Source organism: Amblyomma mixtum, chromosome 8 (genome assembly GCF_055824585.1).
Source record: "Amblyomma mixtum isolate Tamu chromosome 8, ASM5582458v1, whole genome shotgun sequence".
Lineage (NCBI taxonomy): Eukaryota > Metazoa > Arthropoda > Arachnida > Ixodida > Ixodidae > Amblyomma > Amblyomma mixtum.
In genome coordinates, this window is record NC_143019.1 from 25,988,656 (window position 1) to 26,006,581 (window position 17,926).

The 17,926-nt window shown below is 44.7% G+C and overlaps 2 protein-coding genes across 2 annotated transcripts in view; one reads left to right on the top strand and one right to left on the bottom strand.

Moving 5' to 3' along the window:
- The window catches only part of LOC149331763 (membrane metallo-endopeptidase-like 1), a 607,819-nt gene that overhangs the window by 449,845 nt on the left and 140,048 nt on the right, over positions 1-17,926 (top strand). The gene's annotated exons all lie outside the window — the stretch shown is intronic.
- LOC149331777 (uncharacterized) lies at positions 2,920-10,154 on the bottom strand. Its single transcript, XM_089555566.1, has 5 exons — positions 10,029-10,154; positions 9,658-9,735; positions 6,488-6,588; positions 4,510-4,739; positions 2,920-3,791 (listed from the first exon to the last, which is right to left on the bottom strand). The coding sequence occupies exons 3-5, from the start codon at positions 6,540-6,542 to the stop codon at positions 3,402-3,404; spliced, it is 675 nt and encodes a 224-aa protein (XP_089411692.1). The 5' UTR covers positions 6,543-6,588; positions 9,658-9,735; positions 10,029-10,154; the 3' UTR covers positions 2,920-3,401.

Sequence of the window (17,926 nt, forward strand, 5' to 3'; positions counted from 1 at the left end):
GCCACGCCATCAGCCGCCTTGAACTCCTCTTACATAGGACGTTTTCTTCCGCACATGAACCATTGCTGTCCCTTACACGCCAACCCTTGTGAGATAAGCCATGAGGTTATCTTGTTTTTCTTGTCACGAAACTTCCGCCGTTGTTGCATCTAGACCTAGCGCACGCCGCTAAGGCCGAGTTGTTAATCTCAACCAGATAGCATAACGTATACCCGGCGCCCACTGTTATATTTGCAGGAAGACGTCCATTAAGATTTGATATATTAGCGAACCTAACCTGCAAAATTTCTGTGGAATTTCATATTGAAATTATAGAGGCTAGAATTGTACATTGACATGTGCGGAAAAGGAAACAGCATCGCTTATATTTATAGCATGATTAACTGGAACACTTGACGGGAGTGTACTCATCACGACGACGATCACAAGGCATGATACAAGAAGCACAGCTCATAACACGTTCCCCGGTTGATTCAGCTTCTCTGCCTTTACATAAACACTTGATGCAGCTGCATAAAGCCACTTCGTGCATAGTTACACCATGGAATTGATAACATTCTGATGTTATTACATGTGTAACCTAGGTCATAGGGGACATTTGCACGAATATTATGAATGTTATAACGTGATACCGGTTGAAATCAGTTCAATCTTGAGAATCAGATGAACGTGTCCTTTGGACTGCAGATTTTTTAAAGTGGTTTGGTTTGATTTATGGGGCTTAAGGTTCCAAAGCGACTCGGGCTATGAGAGACGCCGTAGTGGAGGGCTCCGAAAATTTCGACCACCTGGGGTTCTTTAACGTGCACTGATATTCTCTTAAGCTTATCTGCGTAGTGTCCCCGAGTCTGGAGTAGAGGACGTGTTGCAGGTCATGCCCACGACATAGCCATCAGGAGCAGATGATATCTAGATGAGCAATTTAGTTAGAAACTTTGAGAGTATAAAAGAATTACTGTTTTATAACATCAAAGAAACGCCCATTAGAGTTGAAATCCTGATAGCTTGATATCTAGTATGCAAGACCAATGCACAAAAATGTATCAGGAGGGCTCATAGCAAGTATACACTGGTCAAGCCGCCGCGGTGGCTCAGTGGTTATGGCGCTCTGATGCTGACCCGAAAGACAAGGGTTCGATCCCGGCCACGGCGGACGCATTTCTATGAAGGCGAAATGCTAGAGGCCCATGTACTGTGCGATGTCCGTGCACGGTAAAGAACCCCAGGAAGCCGAATGTTCCGGAGCCCTTCACTACGGCGTCCCTCATAGCCACAGGAGCTTGGGGAGTTAAACCCCATAAGTAAAATAAAACACTGATCCAAATACTAAAATCTCCAGCGAGCATTATAAAAAATAGCCCATTTGCATGTCATGACGTCGTTGTGCAGGAAACGCAATTGTTAAGCACGGCTCAGAGAGGTTTTTGTAACGAAAGGGGCAGTACTACAAACCAACTCGTACCTTATCAATTTATTTAGTATCTAATAAAATAAAAATTATAACTTACTACTTTGTCGGCCTAGGGACAGCCTTCGATACGTAAAATAAACCCCCAGATATTACCGCACAAACTTGATAACTACATTGATCGATTTACAGTTTCCGTGCTGACTTCTGCATTGACCTGCGTAGGTTCAGTAGTTTCCTCAGAGACTGGAAATTTTGTTGCTTTTGCTGGATTTAGTTGAATCAGTTTACTGGAGGTAACTGAAGTCGGCATAAAAATTTATCCTGCTCTAGGATACTTTAATGATGAATGTACAATTTGCGATTTAAATGAGCTTGAAAAATTGGGTTCGGTATTTGCAAGATGTAGCAATTGAACTTGTGCGCTCGTATGACAGCGAAACCATTTTTAACGCAGAAATTAGTTTTATTATTCTATGGCTTATGGGCATCTATGGAGCTATTAGCATACTGACATTGTACCTTTTAGTGTGCCGAGTCGACGTATGAGCAGTTTTGAGGGAAGGTATCTGAACCGTTATTGGCGACTGATAAACGGGTCTTCGTCTGCATTATTATATTGCATTCTAAGTATCCCGTTAGGTTGCATATTTCATCTCTCTTTAGCATTAGTCTTCGAAAGTTGGTGCAAAGACTTTTAGGGAAGTGTCACAGCATGGGCAAGAATTCTGGCCTGTGCGGCCAGAATGATGCGATCTGGTCAGAAACTGTTTTGTAGAAAGACGCGATTCTCTTCCTTCACTTCTTAATCCTCAGGATCATAGCGGTATGATTATGATCCAGCTAGAAACTTCTCCACCACAATCATCGGCAAAACAAAGTTTGGAGGTTGAGTGCTTAGCCAGCATAAGAACGCCGTCCGTAAGTTTGACACTGAGCGCTGCGCTGTCCCAGAGCAAACAGTGTCGGCCCAAAGGATTTTCATAATTCAAAAGTTTTTGACGTCGAGCCCTATCCATACAACCAAGAACTTCGTGGCTATACACAACACAGTTAGAGATGCAAAGAAATCTCAATGTTTCATACGCTGCGCCGACATGTCGAGCTGCCACAACACTTAGAAGCGCATTCACTCCACCCTGCGAACAGGCGTTGTGCGTACTTGGCTCGTAGTTCCTCCACTCTCAGGTGACACCAAAGGTGAACATGATTTCCCAGAGCTTTGGCAGAGTTCCCTCTTCCCCCTCTATTGTCATCCTTGAAAAGGAGTCCAAAACGACCCCAGGACGCGTCGTAGATATTCACGATTAGAAAAATTGTACCAAATCCTGCCGTCCTATTCCCTTAGAGAAGGACTCTTCGTCTCTGGAGCTTCAAAATCAGCGAGCTAAGGTGAGAGCGGTATGCTCAATGCATATGACATTGCGAAGCGCTTGCTAAAAACAGTATTACGCGCTATTGCCGGCATGTAGTAAAATTACTTTATTTTCATCATAAAAATGACAGTCATAGAGTGAGCAAGAATGAAGGCGGGTGAGGCTAGACAAGGTTCACATCCCCTGTACGGCGGACAACGGCATGCGACAGCATTTGCGGCACTCCAGAACTTGCAATCATAATTTCCCGCGCATAATTTAACTGTGAAGCACACAGAAGCTAATAAAAGACAATAACCAGCCCAGCGCAGCGTCGCAAACATCTTGACGGGCATGGAAAAAGAAAAGAACAATAAGAGCACTTATAAACCATTTCCCATACGCGAACAGTCTTACAACTTCACAACAGCCAAGGGCCAAAATGGGACGCTTTATACAAAAAACTATTTGAAAGGCTGCAGTAGCTAATGGTCGCCATACAGTGGTACTAATGCAGCTGCTCACAAAAGATGGAAGGATATGCGACCACTTGACACACATATTTTGCTCTCACTGCTGGTAACACGCAGCGCGGTGTGTGTTCATTGTCTCCTTATGGAAATTCTCGCCTGCTTCAGCTAGAGTTTTGGTGTCAGCTCATCACGCAGCTTGTTCGTGATCGCAGGTACGATGTGGTCCTCTGCCAAAGACTTCTGGATGGCGGCTGTGGCGAACATTTCCGCTTGGGTGTGCTGCGCGCTTTGCGATAGTTCGTCGCCCTCTCTGTCATCTCGGCAGTCGACAGTGGTTCGTGGAGACGAAAGTGAGAACGTTATAGGCATTTGACTAATGATAGGATACGCTATACAGCCGTTATCAGTCATCATATGGATATCCTGAATGTGAAATGGGATCTCAAGCAGAATGCTCAGGCCGTGATGTGTAACATTGCATGAGCTGCCGAATCCAATGTCCCACTGAAGAGACGTTATCAGAGGCTTTTTGGACGTCAGGTTAACTTGCACCACCTGCGAAGAATGCGGGTCCATCAAACAGTTAATCACATGTCCCTATTTTACAGGCCCGTCTAGAATATATTGGGTTCTAGCGGCGCTTGCCTGCAGAATTTTCCGGTTGAGCTGTTACTTGAATAACTGTCTTAAAGAGATATAAGCGGGAAAACAGGTAAGCTTAAAGCGGCGACTTAGTAGCACCGCATGGGTGCGGTGTTAACTCAGCCTACTCTTAGCGATAATTCCCGTTCATTCTAAACAATCGAGAAGGTGTTCGGAAATTTCTAGTTTTAAGACATCTACCGAGTTTTTTTAGCACTTATTTTTTTCTTCCACTGTTTCTGTTCAAAAACCTACAGTCCGTTTATTGGCGCAAAAGAAATTTAATGTTTTATATAACGAAAGTTCCGTTGTATATTTCGAGTACTGTCCAAAAGCTGCGTAAATTCACGTGCGACAGTCTGCAACAACAAAGGCACTTTGGGTGAAGTCAGACAACGACACTCAGTTCATTTAAACACTTGCCGGCTCTTTGTAGCCCATATAAATTGCCTTACTGCTGCATATCGATATGGCTGAAATGTTGTCTGCAGGCTTGTGCCCTCACTAAAATTTAATATCTCGTAAGCAAGAATCCAGATGCACAAATACAATGAACCACTGGTGCGAGACATGTTTTCTGTTTGTAGATTTGTACACAACTAATAACGCATCACGTGCAGGCAAAACGTACCACAGATTCCATTAATATTTCGTCCTGGGAGACACCACGGAGCGGTCCCTTCCGCCGAAGCCAGTTTAGACCAGCAACCATGTAAGGCTGAGAGTACGGGCCCTGATTTTCAGGCTTCAGTCGGGAGGCGTACATGGGTAGCATATCGTAGAGTTTTGCGTCCAGGTTCTTTTCCAGGCGGTTTTCGACCGCTGTCGGAACGCTGTCTCTTCTTTGACGCAGTATGCGCCCTGAAATTAAAACAGCGCGAGTAAACAAATCGTCATAGTGCATTGAAGCGGATTAACTGCTGACGAACAAATTAAAATAAGTAATAAAGGGCTGAAGGCTTAGCAATGCTAAGCACGAAATATTCTGCGAAATCACATTGGGCCACCCAAATTCTAGGGGTAGGCCAAACCCGTTCTGAGTGCGCCCCAGGCCATTTCCGAACGTGGGTAAAGCAGGCGCCGCACTGGCCCTCTCTGATTTCTCTCTTCTTTACCCTGCAGTTCACTCTCGCAGGCTTCGAGCATCATCGCCACCGATGCCCAGTCCAGAAGTGGGTCACCTTTAAAGCCCGATCATCAGACTTAACATCCCACGATTGCTCGTCCGTCAGTCCCAAAAGTTCCTGATTGGATAAGAGGGTGATGACGCCACTGCCTGCCCCCCACTGCAAGTGGCAACCTTGCCGCAGTAGCATGTGGCCATTAAAATCATTAAATTCAATCATTACAGCACCAGCTATACAACTGCTAACGCTTTAAGTTTGCTTTAAGTAATGGTTTAACGACGCAGCACGGCTCGTCGTAAGGTGTGTTCTGGTGCACAAGTGCAATTTTGTACAGGCAAGCCTAACCACAGGAGCGAAGCATGCCTCGATTCACCTTTGCAGAACTGCACTTGTGTGAACAGCGAAAGCACGAACGAACAAAAATGAGAGCTCATGCTAGAGGCGTACACTGGGAGACTAAGCATGAGGAGGTCTTGATATAGCAGTAGGACTCATTTTTTCATTTCGAATTCGAGTATACTCTATTACCTCTAGCATTTTGCCCTAGAACCCCTAGAACATTCCACACGCAAGCGCTTTTGCTTAAATATGAGATGTTTCCAACCACCAAGCTATTTATACCACGCTTTAAAACGAGAAATTAGTAATAATAAATCTTTTCTTCATTGACTGGCTAACCCTGAAATAAGTTGCAAAGTACACTAGATAAGAAACGTCGATCAGTAAAATATTAAAATATACAGAACAACATACCGCTTTCAATTAAACACAAGAAAAAATACTACCACGTCTCATAAATGACGGGGCTTGTGACAACCAAGTTGCTTTTAATGAGCAACCTCGCGTTCCTATATGTAATTTCACTTCTACGAGCCACGGTGGGAAGTGTGCTTCAAATCCGGCAGGCAGGTTGCAGCCTGCTACGGTGGACACGTTGTGATGACGTCACAGGGTCACGTGACATAGGAATAGGTGGGGCACGGGCTTTTCCGCTCACGACAGCGCCGACGATGGCGACGCCGAATTTTTTGCAGAACGCGGCCGCTGGAGAACTTTCTTGTCTACGCGATCGCTCTACTCTTTCCAGTTATTATAAAAAAAGTTTTTAGCTCATTAGAAAGATAGCTTTGTTCACTTTTTAATGGTATGCGTTGTTACTAGCAAGAAATGTTGGTACGAATGAAAAGAGAGAAAAAATAATGCACAAATGAATACTTTGTTCAACTTCCTACTTGCGCGAAGATCTTTGAAAACACTACTGCATGAAATAAAAAAAAGGCGGTTTCGATGGCCTAATAAAAGCGACTGGTGCTGTTTCAGCTCTCCGCTCCTCGAAGTGGTCGGATATGTGTTAGCGGCTCTCCACCACTGACTGCTACGACATTACTTCCAGGCAGTGATCGATTTTAGTTCAAACCAAAAGGGGCCAGGGACTTTTCCAACTGTGTCAGCTTAAACAGCCGCTGAAGGGGACGTTCTCACCCACGAATTTCTGCTCCTCGGTCGCCGGTGAGTCCCTACCCATGGAAGTGGGCATCACCTCTCTTCGTTTTAAGTTCACAGCCAGAGATTCCGTTCCCGATCTGCAAATAACGACATTTCGTACTCACGTTAATTGCTTGCACAGTTTAAATCCTCACACTGTGAGCACGCACCATAACCACATTGCTAAATTGTTAACTTCGTCGCATGAATCGTAATCGTGGCCAATGCAGGAATAAATTTACAGGGTAAAATATCGCCGCTCATTGCTCGGGAGTTTTGTCGGCCTGGTTTCCGTCCAAATGACCTGCATTAATTCACGACGTACTGCTTAAAAGAGCTTTAAAATTCTCGTTTCCCGTTTTCTTTTTGTGCTAATTCACAATATCGTCGAATTCAAGTGGGCTAACTGCTCAGGGTATTAAACTGTCGCCCACAGTAGAGATGTCGTAATGGTAGACACTCAGGGCATCCAAAAGCGAATTAGAGAGGTTTAGAATAGGGGGCCACAAGGCTTCGGGGCCCGAAGGAAGTAGCAGGCCAAAAAAATAGTCTTGAGAACATTACACTAATAGAGCGTCATTACGGCCGAGGAGATAAATGATAAAAAATAAAAATAAGAACATGAAAGTGTTTTTCTTCATATATCTGGTCGCATTTCGGTAGCACTAAAGTTGCACGTGATAACCGAAAGGAATGCAAAATACAAGGAACTCTTTTACCTTTTTTTAGATTGTTTGCAATGTGCAGTGCCATTTCGGCCGGAACACGCAGTGCTAACTTTGGCAAATGTAATTATTTTTCGTTTGATTTACGTCCGGATCAATAAAAATTACTGCATGAGTAACAAAAAAAAACTTCCCCAATGTCAATTCTTTGAGGTCGCTTTTTAGACCAAAATCGTTTACCTGTTCGAACCTTTCGAGCTCTCTGACGTCCGACGGCGCGCGCCCTAACCTAGCACCTATGTAAACGCGGAAGCCATCATCATCATAAGCTTGACGACGTCCACTGCAGGGCAAAGGCCTCTCCCATGTTTCTCCAATTAACCCTGTCTTGCGCCAGTTGCGGCCACCGTATCCCCGCAAACTTCCTAATCTCATCCGCCCACCTAACTTTCTGCCGCCCCCTGCTACGCTTGCCTTCTCTTGGAATCCACTCTGTCACCCTTAAGGACCACTGGTTATCTTGCTTGCACATTACATGCCCTGCCCAAAGCCCACTTCTTCCTGTTGATTTCGACGAGGATGTCATTAACCCGCGTTTGTTCTCTCACCCACTCCGTCCGCTTCCGATCTCTTAACGTTGCACCTATCATTTTTCTTTCTATAGCTCGCTGCGTTGTCCTTAACTTAAGCTGAACCCTCTTTGTTAGCCTCCACGTTTCTGCCCCATAGGTGAGTACCGGCACACGGAAGTAATCTGAAAATTTGGGACACTTTATCGCTGAAATTTTGTGGTGTTAACATGTTCAGACAAAGCGAAAGCTTCGTTCGCCATTCGTTTGCCGTGAAGGTAAGAGATGGAGTGGAGGCAAGGATGAATCGGTGGTGAAGCTAGACGCCCCGCCATGAAGGGCGCCGCCATGTTGCCTGAACGGAATTTTGGCAGAAATTGTTGGAGAGGTTAAAAATGCATGATGAAAAAAGAGCGCAAACTAACAGGACACACGCGAGGAAAAGTCACCAGATGTGCAACTTAACTTTTAACGAAAAGGGGAATGTATAAGTAGAGGCGACCACCGCAAACAGCGAATGACGCATGGTGAAAAGGTGAAACACATTAGAAAAGCGGATAACTACAGTGAGTTATTAGTCAGGAGCTGAAAGTAGCCGGCTATCTATGTAGCGAAATTCTTTGTCTGGCAAGGCCACTCAAGACTGATTGGGAAACCGGTTAACCTTTTTCGTAACGAAAGAGGCTTCCATCACATCAAGCGTCACCTCGTCCTGATGTCGGAACTGGATGCGGTGCTGGGAAAGTGTGGCGCGCATTTAGAGTTTCGACAGGGTACTGTGTATCGTGAAGGGCGCACGGGCCATGCCTGGTGCCATCGCTCGTCATGGTTGCGAGGATTACGGAAGACCCCTTGTTTGCCCCCCCCCCCCCCCCCCCTACCAACTCCTCGAGATATAAAAGCACTGAGCTAACCGCAATAAACGCCTTTTATTCGCTGACCCATCTCGGTTGATCCATACTGGGAGACGATCAGGAGAGTCTCTGCCTAGTAAATCGGCGCACTTGAAATAACGCACGTTCAAGCACCGGCCATTGTGACCGAGGTACACATTATTGCATGAAAATAGAATTCTGTAAGCTACGTCCTTTCTAGTTTTTTATGAAAGGCAACATGTGCTTAGTTGCGAATGCACTCCGGTTCCCTCGGACTTTTTTCTCACTGAGGCTACAACTATGGGGCCCGATGTGAACATTCGTTGGGGTCAAGCCTGACTAAAAATTGTGCTTCATTTTATTACGTACGGCGTGGTGAAGGTATCCTTGCCTTTGTAAAATATGGCCCTTAATAATCGATGTGAGTGGCCGTAACCGATAACTGCGTGCACGTCATACGCGTACTCCGTGAGTGCAAATAACACAATGCTGTCCCTATCTGCCGGTGTCTTACACCCTCGAACGCCATGTTTGAGCAGCTCTCCACGGCTAACGTCGTCAAAAAGTATCTTACATGTTGCTATCGCTACGCGCCATCCCCGGGACTCACAGCCGTCTATAATTGTAAACAGGGGACTATGTTGCATCGTGGCACTATAACGGCAATGCCTCAGTCCAGCTGGGCAGAGAGCATTGCAAATTAAGCTCGCACCATACTGAAGAAAACCTGCGTTGCTCAATCGAACAGTTCCCGAGAATACTGCTTAGAAGCGAAAACAGCCAAATAATTCTATCATGTTCTATAGTTTTCACACGCAATCAGCTCTGTTCATTCCATGTCGTGCTATTTATACAGATATATATTTCTACAAACATGTGCATTTAATCACAGATATGACTTTAAGGCAACAGTGTACTCGGTATCTTTAAAAATAATTATTTCGCGTTCACCTTCTTACTGAATACCAAGCCTGAAACAGTATAGCGCTTTACATTTCGAGCTTTTTGACTGAGTGCCATATGAAAGTCGTTTCGCATATGCAGGCGTGTTAACTTACCACTGAAGTCGCAATAACCGTCAAAGTTACAGCCGCCACAGTCAATGCCGCCATCGGATGACTTTTGATGACAAAACTCTGCGAAAAAAGTGAAAATATTGAAGCGTGAGAACAAGTGTGTAAAGGCGTTAACAAATTACTAAACCCTTGCCATATCCTTGGTTATACATTGCAATATAAACAATTTTTTCTAACGCGAACACACACCTAAATAGTACAAGTTGGCGCTAAGTGAACGATTTTAAATTTCGTGGAAAACCGGTGCATCCATCAGTCTCTCGAACTAATAGAAACGAATGGGCACTGCGCGCGCTTCGGTATTTGACAATGCTTCAGAACATGGTGGCGGAAGAAGGGCTCGAGAGACCTACCACTTACAGCTGGGCACAGTGGCACTGGCAGGAAGCAAATGGATAGATGTGAGCGGCAGTTATATATGTACAGTGGAAGAAAAAGAGGTGCTCCGACGGATCGGCGCCGGTGTGGCAAGAGCGACCACTTATACTTCGTTTCATTTACGAGCTGCAACGCTGTGAAAGGTATGAAAGTAGTCCGCCTGATGGGACGCGTGGTACTCAGCGCTTGTTTTCTGGCCGAGTGGTCCAAGACACGACCTAGCGACAGCGTCTCGTCAGTGATAATCGCGCATTTGATCAAGATCATGACAAATAAATCATGGAATAAACATACAGGCAAAACATTTATTACCTTTTGCTCACCACAAGTACGCACTATTTTTGATCGCGGATGTAGGCAGCGCAAGCAATAGCGCCAGCATCGACAGCGTTACACCTCATGTATGAAACAGAGTACAATGTGACCGCAAGTGAGCACACCGATAGGGTCACGGCAAGCGTTCAGCAGGCTCTCTCTACCGATAATGCTTGCGTTGCTATGTGGCAGCGGCACACGCGGCAAAAATTGCAGCCTCAGTCAACATTCAAAGACTCCAACTTTTATATATACCTGTTTTCTTTGTTTACCCGATTCATGCTGAGGAGGTGGAAGCTTTCGTACCGCTCACTGTCCAAATTATCGAACGCAGAGAATAAGTGTTTGCTGGGCAGAAGAAGGGCGTCACTCGCCGCCTCGATGCCTCTAAGCAGGCTACGGCGGCGCGAACTGGGATTTATTTGCTCTTTCTGGCCAATCAGAGAGCCGTTTCATGTCATCATGCCGCCGATAGCGATGCCGGCAGCTAAGCTTAGAGGTGTAAGAGGATGAGTTGGACCGTCCCACGCGTTCCCTTCGATTGGGAGTGTACTTTCAGGATTAGATTAGCTGTTTTTTTTTTGTGCATTCGCTGATGAAAACATTCACACTTATTTGCCGATAGGTTCAAGAAGTGGTTTTCACTTGGCTGCAAATATCAGGTCTCGCAAAGAAGTGCTCGCAAGGAAGGAACTCGCTTCAAGGAGTGGCGAAAGGTCCTTTCCCTTAGCGACCGTGTTCTCCTGACTATGAATACGAAGAGCATTTTGACAGTGGTTACGTCAGTCGAAGTGTATTTGCTGAAACTTGCTGCTGAGACTTACGTGTACAACCCCACCACCGCTGGAGTGCTTGTATCAGGTTGAATTTGCATGTCCTGACCACAACGTGGATCAAAGAGTACATTTTCCAAATTTCGTTGTATCGAGGATATAATCATTCAGCAAACAAAAACGAGCTGTAGTCATCAGTAGCAGATCTTAACAAAGCTCAAGAAGCAGGCAGATGAGACGGCAAATATTAAAGGGGATCTGGGTTCAAACAGGCGACTTTTAAGTCATCGAAAGAGGGCCCGTCTCGCGCGGGTTGTATGAGGCTTCAAACTGTGATCAGAGCGCTGTAATGCAAAATTGTTCAGCTGCGGAGAACCATTGGCAAAAGAGAACCGAAAGCATTAGCTGGTTGATAGCTGATACGACCCAAGCTTGCTACAAAATAAGGCGTCTGACAAAGAAACCAAACATATTAAGTTCTGATTGAGTCTCTGTGTTTCGCTTCAATATTTTCTATATTTAAAGGTTTGTTGTAAGCATTCAAGTAGAAGGATGTCCGATTCCTTAACAGAGATGAGCAACCTTCTTATTATCGTTGACATTGTTTTAGGATGAATATAAGAAATTTCGACTACAAGGTCACCTCTCCTTATTAGATCGTGTGTAGAATTCCCAAACCGATTATACACTCTTCAAAGTGTGCCCTAACATGACACACGGGGCAGAGAGGTGAATTCAATGATATGTGTTGACGCCTATGCAGGCTTTTATTGATGTGGTGCTCTGGCACCCCTCTGAATGCATGTTGCACAGTGTCCGCCCGAGTGTTTCCAATAAATCCTCTTATATCAATAGTGTTTCTCCTGAAGTTAAAGCTTACAGTTGAATGCAGTTATGTGCTGAGAAGACAGTTGCTAGCGCCACCAAATGAGCGGTAACTCATGCGGTCTAGGGTTGAAATGTAGCCCGGAATGTGGGAATAAGTATAAAGGGACTTCCCTCCAAACAATCAGAGTCGTTTCAAGCGGGCGTGCATCACATATGCATCGAAATAAAGCGCCCCTCATCCCAGGCGCGCCCTTGGAAGCGGTAGGCAAACGAGTGACAGAAAAGGGGTCAGGTAGTATTGGGGAAAAAACTCTCCAGGATGCGTAAGAAGCGTTCTAGGTCTAACGCTGTCACGCCTTCGAATAAACGTCTGCTTTCACTCCTCCACATTGGAACACGCGAGTCCGGCTATCACTTCCGCAAGTTTAGGTCTTATCTACTGCCTAATAACGGAACTATCGGCATTTGTTCCTGGATATTCGTCCTGGAGAGTTCTGTCCCGTTTAGTACAAGTTTTGTCCCCATTAGTACAAGGACCGACCCGTCCCTAAGAGTTACACTGACTGTCCTCATCTCCCGCTGCTGTTCGAACACCTGTTATATGAGACTTTTTTTTCCGCACATGAGCCATTGCTCCCCCTTACACACCAGGCACTTGTGAGATAGGCCATGCGATTATCTTGTTGTTCTTGTCACGAAACTTCCGCCGTTCTTTCATCTAGAGCGCGCGTCCGCCGCTAAAGTTACCAATGTCAGCCAGGTAGCATCAAGTGCCTGGCGCACACATTTACATTTGCAACAAGATGTTCACTAAGATTTGCTGTTATATAATGACTTCCAGCGTACCTAACATGCAAAATTTCTGTGGAATTCAGTATTCAAATATAACAGCGTGACTTGTACAGGGAGATTGCGGAGCTTGCTGTTTGCTTAAAAGCAAATAGCATCGCTCAAATTTACGGTATGACAATTTGGAGCACCTCTCGGGAGTGTACGCATCATGTCTGCAATCACAAGGCATTATACATGAACCACAGCTCATAACACGTTCCTCGGTTGATTCAACTTATCTGCCTTTACATAAACACGTGATGCAGCTGCATAAAGCCAGCTCTTGCATTCTTAAACCATGGAATTGACCACATTGGGATGTTATTTCATGTATACCCTAGGCCATAGGAACCATTTGTGCGAATATTATGAATGTTGTAATGTGATACCCAATGAAATCAGTACAATTTTGAAAACCAGATGAAGATGTCCTTTGTACTGCATATTTCTGTACAAAATAAATGTTCTTAATCTTATCTGCCTACTGTCCCGGAGTCAGGAGTACGTTACCTGTTGCTCGTTATGCCCACGACAATGACACCAGGAACATATTGCATCAGGATTCGCAATTTAGTGAGAAACTTTGAGAGTATAAAATAATTATTTCTATATAACATAAACGAAACACTCATTAGAGTTGAAAACCTGACCGACTTGAATTCTATTTTTTAATACCAATATACAAAAATGAATCTAGAATGGTTCACGGAACTATACACTGATCTAGCCGCCGCGGTGGCTCAGTGGTTGTGGCGCTCGGCTGCTGACCCAAAAGACAAGGGTTCGATCCCGGCCACGGGGGACACATTTCGATGAAGGCGAAATGCTATAGGCCTGTGTATTGTGCGATTCTTATGAACGTTAAGGAACCTCAGGAAGCCGAATGTTCCGATGCCCTTCACTACTGCGTCCCTCATAACCTTACTCGATATAGCACGTTAAACCCAAAAGAAAATATACAGCGATCGCAATACTGAATTCTCTAACACTCATTAAAAAAAAAATAGCCCGTTTGACGCCGTTGTGCATGGAACACAAATGTTAACCACTGTTTAGTACTTCATTTTACTCGGGCTTCAACGATTTGGCATCCAATGAAATCGATAATTATAACTGAGCACTTGTCCTCTTTGGCGCCCTAAAGACAGCGTTTGATACGTACAATAAACCACAATGTATGACTGCACAAACTTGAAAACTACATTTATCAGTGTACTGTTTCCCTGCTGTCTTGTGCATTGGCCTGAATGAGTTTCAGTAGTTTCCTAAGCAGTTGAGTATTTTGATACTTTTGCTGGCATCAGTAGAGACTTGGTTGAAGCAGTTTACTGAGGGTAATTAAGGTGAGCATAAAATTTAGTCTGCGCTAGGATGTTTAATGAAACAGGTACAATTTGCTGTTTAAACGAGTTTTAAAAACTGGGTTTGGTATTTGTAAGCTGTAGCAATTTAACTATTGCGCTCATTGGATAGCGTAGCCATATTTAACGAAGAAATTAGTTTAATTTTTGCACGACTCATGGATATCTATGGGCCTATTTAGATACTGGCTCTTAAAACTTTTAGACTGTCAATCGATGTATGAGCAGTTTTGGCATAGGAGGGGAAGCAATCTAAATGGTTATCGCCGAGGGATAAACAACTTTTTGTGAGTATCAGTATAATGGGTTCTGCGGATTCGGTTGGGAAGCATGCTCCATTTTTCTCCAGCGTTATTCTTCGAAAGTTGGTGAAAAGATTTCTAGGGAAGTGGCCCCGGATGTTCAAAAATTCTGGCCTCTGCTGCCAGACTGATATGGTCTAGTGGAAATGGTTTTGGTGGAAAGAATTCGTAGATATTAGGATTCGTTTTACTTCGCTCCTTAATTTACAGGATGATAGTGGTATGATTTCGATCATGCTTTGAAGTTTAAAAAGACAAGCTTTAAACGGGATCGAACCCTCGTCTTTCGGGTCAGCAGCCTAGTGCCACAACCACTGTGCCACCGCGGCGGCTCGATCAGCGTATAGTTGCCATGAACCCTTCTATATGCATTTTCGTGTATTGGTCTTACAAAAGTAGTTTTCAAGCCGGTGTCAGGATTTAAACTCTAAGGAGTGTTTCGTTGATGTTATAAAGCAATAACTCTTTTATACTGCCAAAGTTTCTCACTAAATCATCAATCCTGATACCATCTGCTTCTGATGGCATTGTCATGGGCATGACTTGCAACACGTCCCGTTAGCCCGACTCAGGGAGAAGAGGCAGATAAGCTGAATCAACGTAGGAAGGTGTTATGAGCTGTGATTCATGTATCAAGCGTCGTGTTGCAGGCATGATGCGTAAACTCCCGTGAAGTGCCCCAATTAGTCATGCTGTAAATCTAAGGGATGCTTTTTGCTTTTCCGCATATGTCCCTGTACAAGCCAACCTCTTAAATTTCAGCGTCAAATTCCACAGAAATTTTGCAGGTTAGGTACGCTGGCAGTCATTATATAATAGTAAGTCCTAATGAACGTCTTGCTAGAAATGTAACGGCGGGCGGCGGTTACTTGATGCTTCCTGGCAACTTTAGCAGAGGAGGCTAGCTGCAGATGAAACAACGGCGGAAGTTTCGTGACAAGAATAACAAGATGGCGTCAAGGCTTATCTCACGTGTGGCTGGCGTGTGAGGGCAATGGCTCATGTGCGGGAAAAAAAACCCTGTTGATATACGAGTGTTGAAAACACTCTTGCGGTACTGGGAAACATGCATTCAGAGGGGTGCAAGAGCAGCAACTCAATGAAAGCCTACACAGGCGCCAACGTTTATGGTTTGATGCAGTTTGCTGCCGTGTGTATCGCACTACGGCACTAGTTAATGGGTTTAATAATCGACTTGTGAACTGTACACGTAATTTAATAATGGGAGGAAACGTTGTAATCGTTGTTTCTTATTTCTGTTTTAAAAATAATGCGGAACAATAAAAGCAGGTCGATGATCTCGTTTAAGTATTTCTTGGTGGGAACAGCCGAAATAATAAAACGCAGACACAGAAAGGAACACATAGAACGTAGACGAAGCTGACTGTCAACTAAAATTTTATTGGAAAACCCGCGCTTTTTGTTTCCTTGTCAAAAAGATCTTGCTTTTATCTCCCGTGGGGTACGTTCAAGAAGGAAATTTCTTTTCATGATAGAGAGATTGAACCCCACGGGAGATAAAAGCAAGATCTTTTTGACAAGGAAACAAAAAGCGCGGGTTTTCCAATAAAATTTTAGTTGACAGTCAGCTTCGTCTACGTTCTATGTGTTCCTTTCTGTGTCTGCGTTTTATTATTTCGGCTGTTCCCACCAAGAAGTATGAACCAACTAGCTCAGTTTTCTACTCTTTTATCGTTTAAGTAAACCGACATCCGTCTAATAGGACGCTTAAACGAAACTTCAAATACAGAAAAGACTGAAGTAAAACGCGGAAACACAACCAGCACCGCATATGCTTGGTTGCTTTAGTAGACGAACGTTTACTGTGTAGGAAGCTTGGCTTGTATCAACTATGAACGAGCTCATTGACTAGGTTCCTTTTTGCCAAACCTGCAAAGCTGCTACGTAGCAAAAGGGTTTTGCTTTACCGAGCTGCGGCAAATTCGAGGCCTCGTACAAACGGCGCGAGATGGGCTCTCCTTCGATTACTTAGAGGACGGCGGTTGGAACCTAGTTCATCTTTCACATTTGAGGCCTCAGCTTCCAGCTTCGGGAGTCACGCGAGTTGCGCGAGTTGGTGGTGAGAGATAATTTTCTTTGCTTAATGGTTGCATCCTCATTGCAATGAATTTTAGGAGTCGTATACGGTTAGATACACTTTGTGCTCAGCCCATGCAAATTCAACCTGGTGCAAGCATTACAACGGTGGTGAGGTTCTACATGTAGGACTTTGCAGCATATTCTCGCAAATATACTTCGGCCTAACGTAACCGATGTCGAAATGCTCTTCGTACTCATAGTCAGGAGAACACAGTCGCTGAGGGAAAGGACCTTTCGGGACTCCTTGAGGCGAGTTCCTTCTTTGCGAGCACTGAAAACCGAGACCTGCTATTTGCAGGACGCGCTATTGAAGCCAGGTGCAAACCACTTCTTGAACATATCAAGAAATAAGTGTGAATTTCTGCACCAGTGATTGCTCAAGAAAGACAGCTAATCAACGCCCGAAAGTGCACTCGCAATCAAAGGGAACGCGTGCGACTGTCCTGCCCGTCGTCGAACAGCTGTAAGCTTAGCTCCTTCTCCCCTACTCAGGCATTGATATCGGCAGCGTGATGTCGCGAAACGACTCTCTGATTGGCCAGATAAAGCGACAAATCACGGTTTACGCCTCAGGAGCTTGTATAGAGGCATCGAGGCGGCGAGCGATGCAGTTTATCTGCTCAGCAGACGACATTCGTCTCCGCGTTCGAAAATGGAAGTATTCAGGGGAATGCCTTTAATGGCTCATACCGCCGTTCGTTAGCAGCGGGTGTCACACCTTTGGCAGTGTGTTAACTCGGGAACTAAAAGATAGGCAAAAACGAATGGTTGCTTCAGATAGAGGAGGAAAATATGAACCTAGAAGCTACGTTCGATGACTGTAGAATAATTAGTTAATTAATTATAGTAAAAAATGACAAAATTGCGTCGAAACAACGCATACGCCGATATAGCTTTGGGAACAATGTGACGTCACATCCACCGGAAGTCGTCACGGCATAGTGAAAATTGTCACAGAATAGTCGGAAAAACGCAGGATTTGTGTCAGATTAGGTGGGAAAATGTGTAATAAAGCGTAATTAACACTTAAGATCCCCGAAAGATCTATAATTTGGGCATCAATATAGCCAGGTTCCATCTACCATGACGTAACATCCACCAGAAGCCGTCACGGCATAGTGTCCTCGGACTTCGCGTCTCAACACTGTAGTTACGAAAGTGTCCGCGCAATTTTTTTGACAGTGAGCGGTATGAAAGGTTCTACCTTCTAAGAATGAACCGGTGAAATAAACAAAACAGGCATATCATGGCTGGAGTTTTGAATGTCGACTGAGGCCGCAATTTTCGCCGCTTGTGCCACTGCTCCGTAGCAACGCTAGCATGATCGGTAGAGAGATCCTGCTGAACGCTTTCCGTGACACTA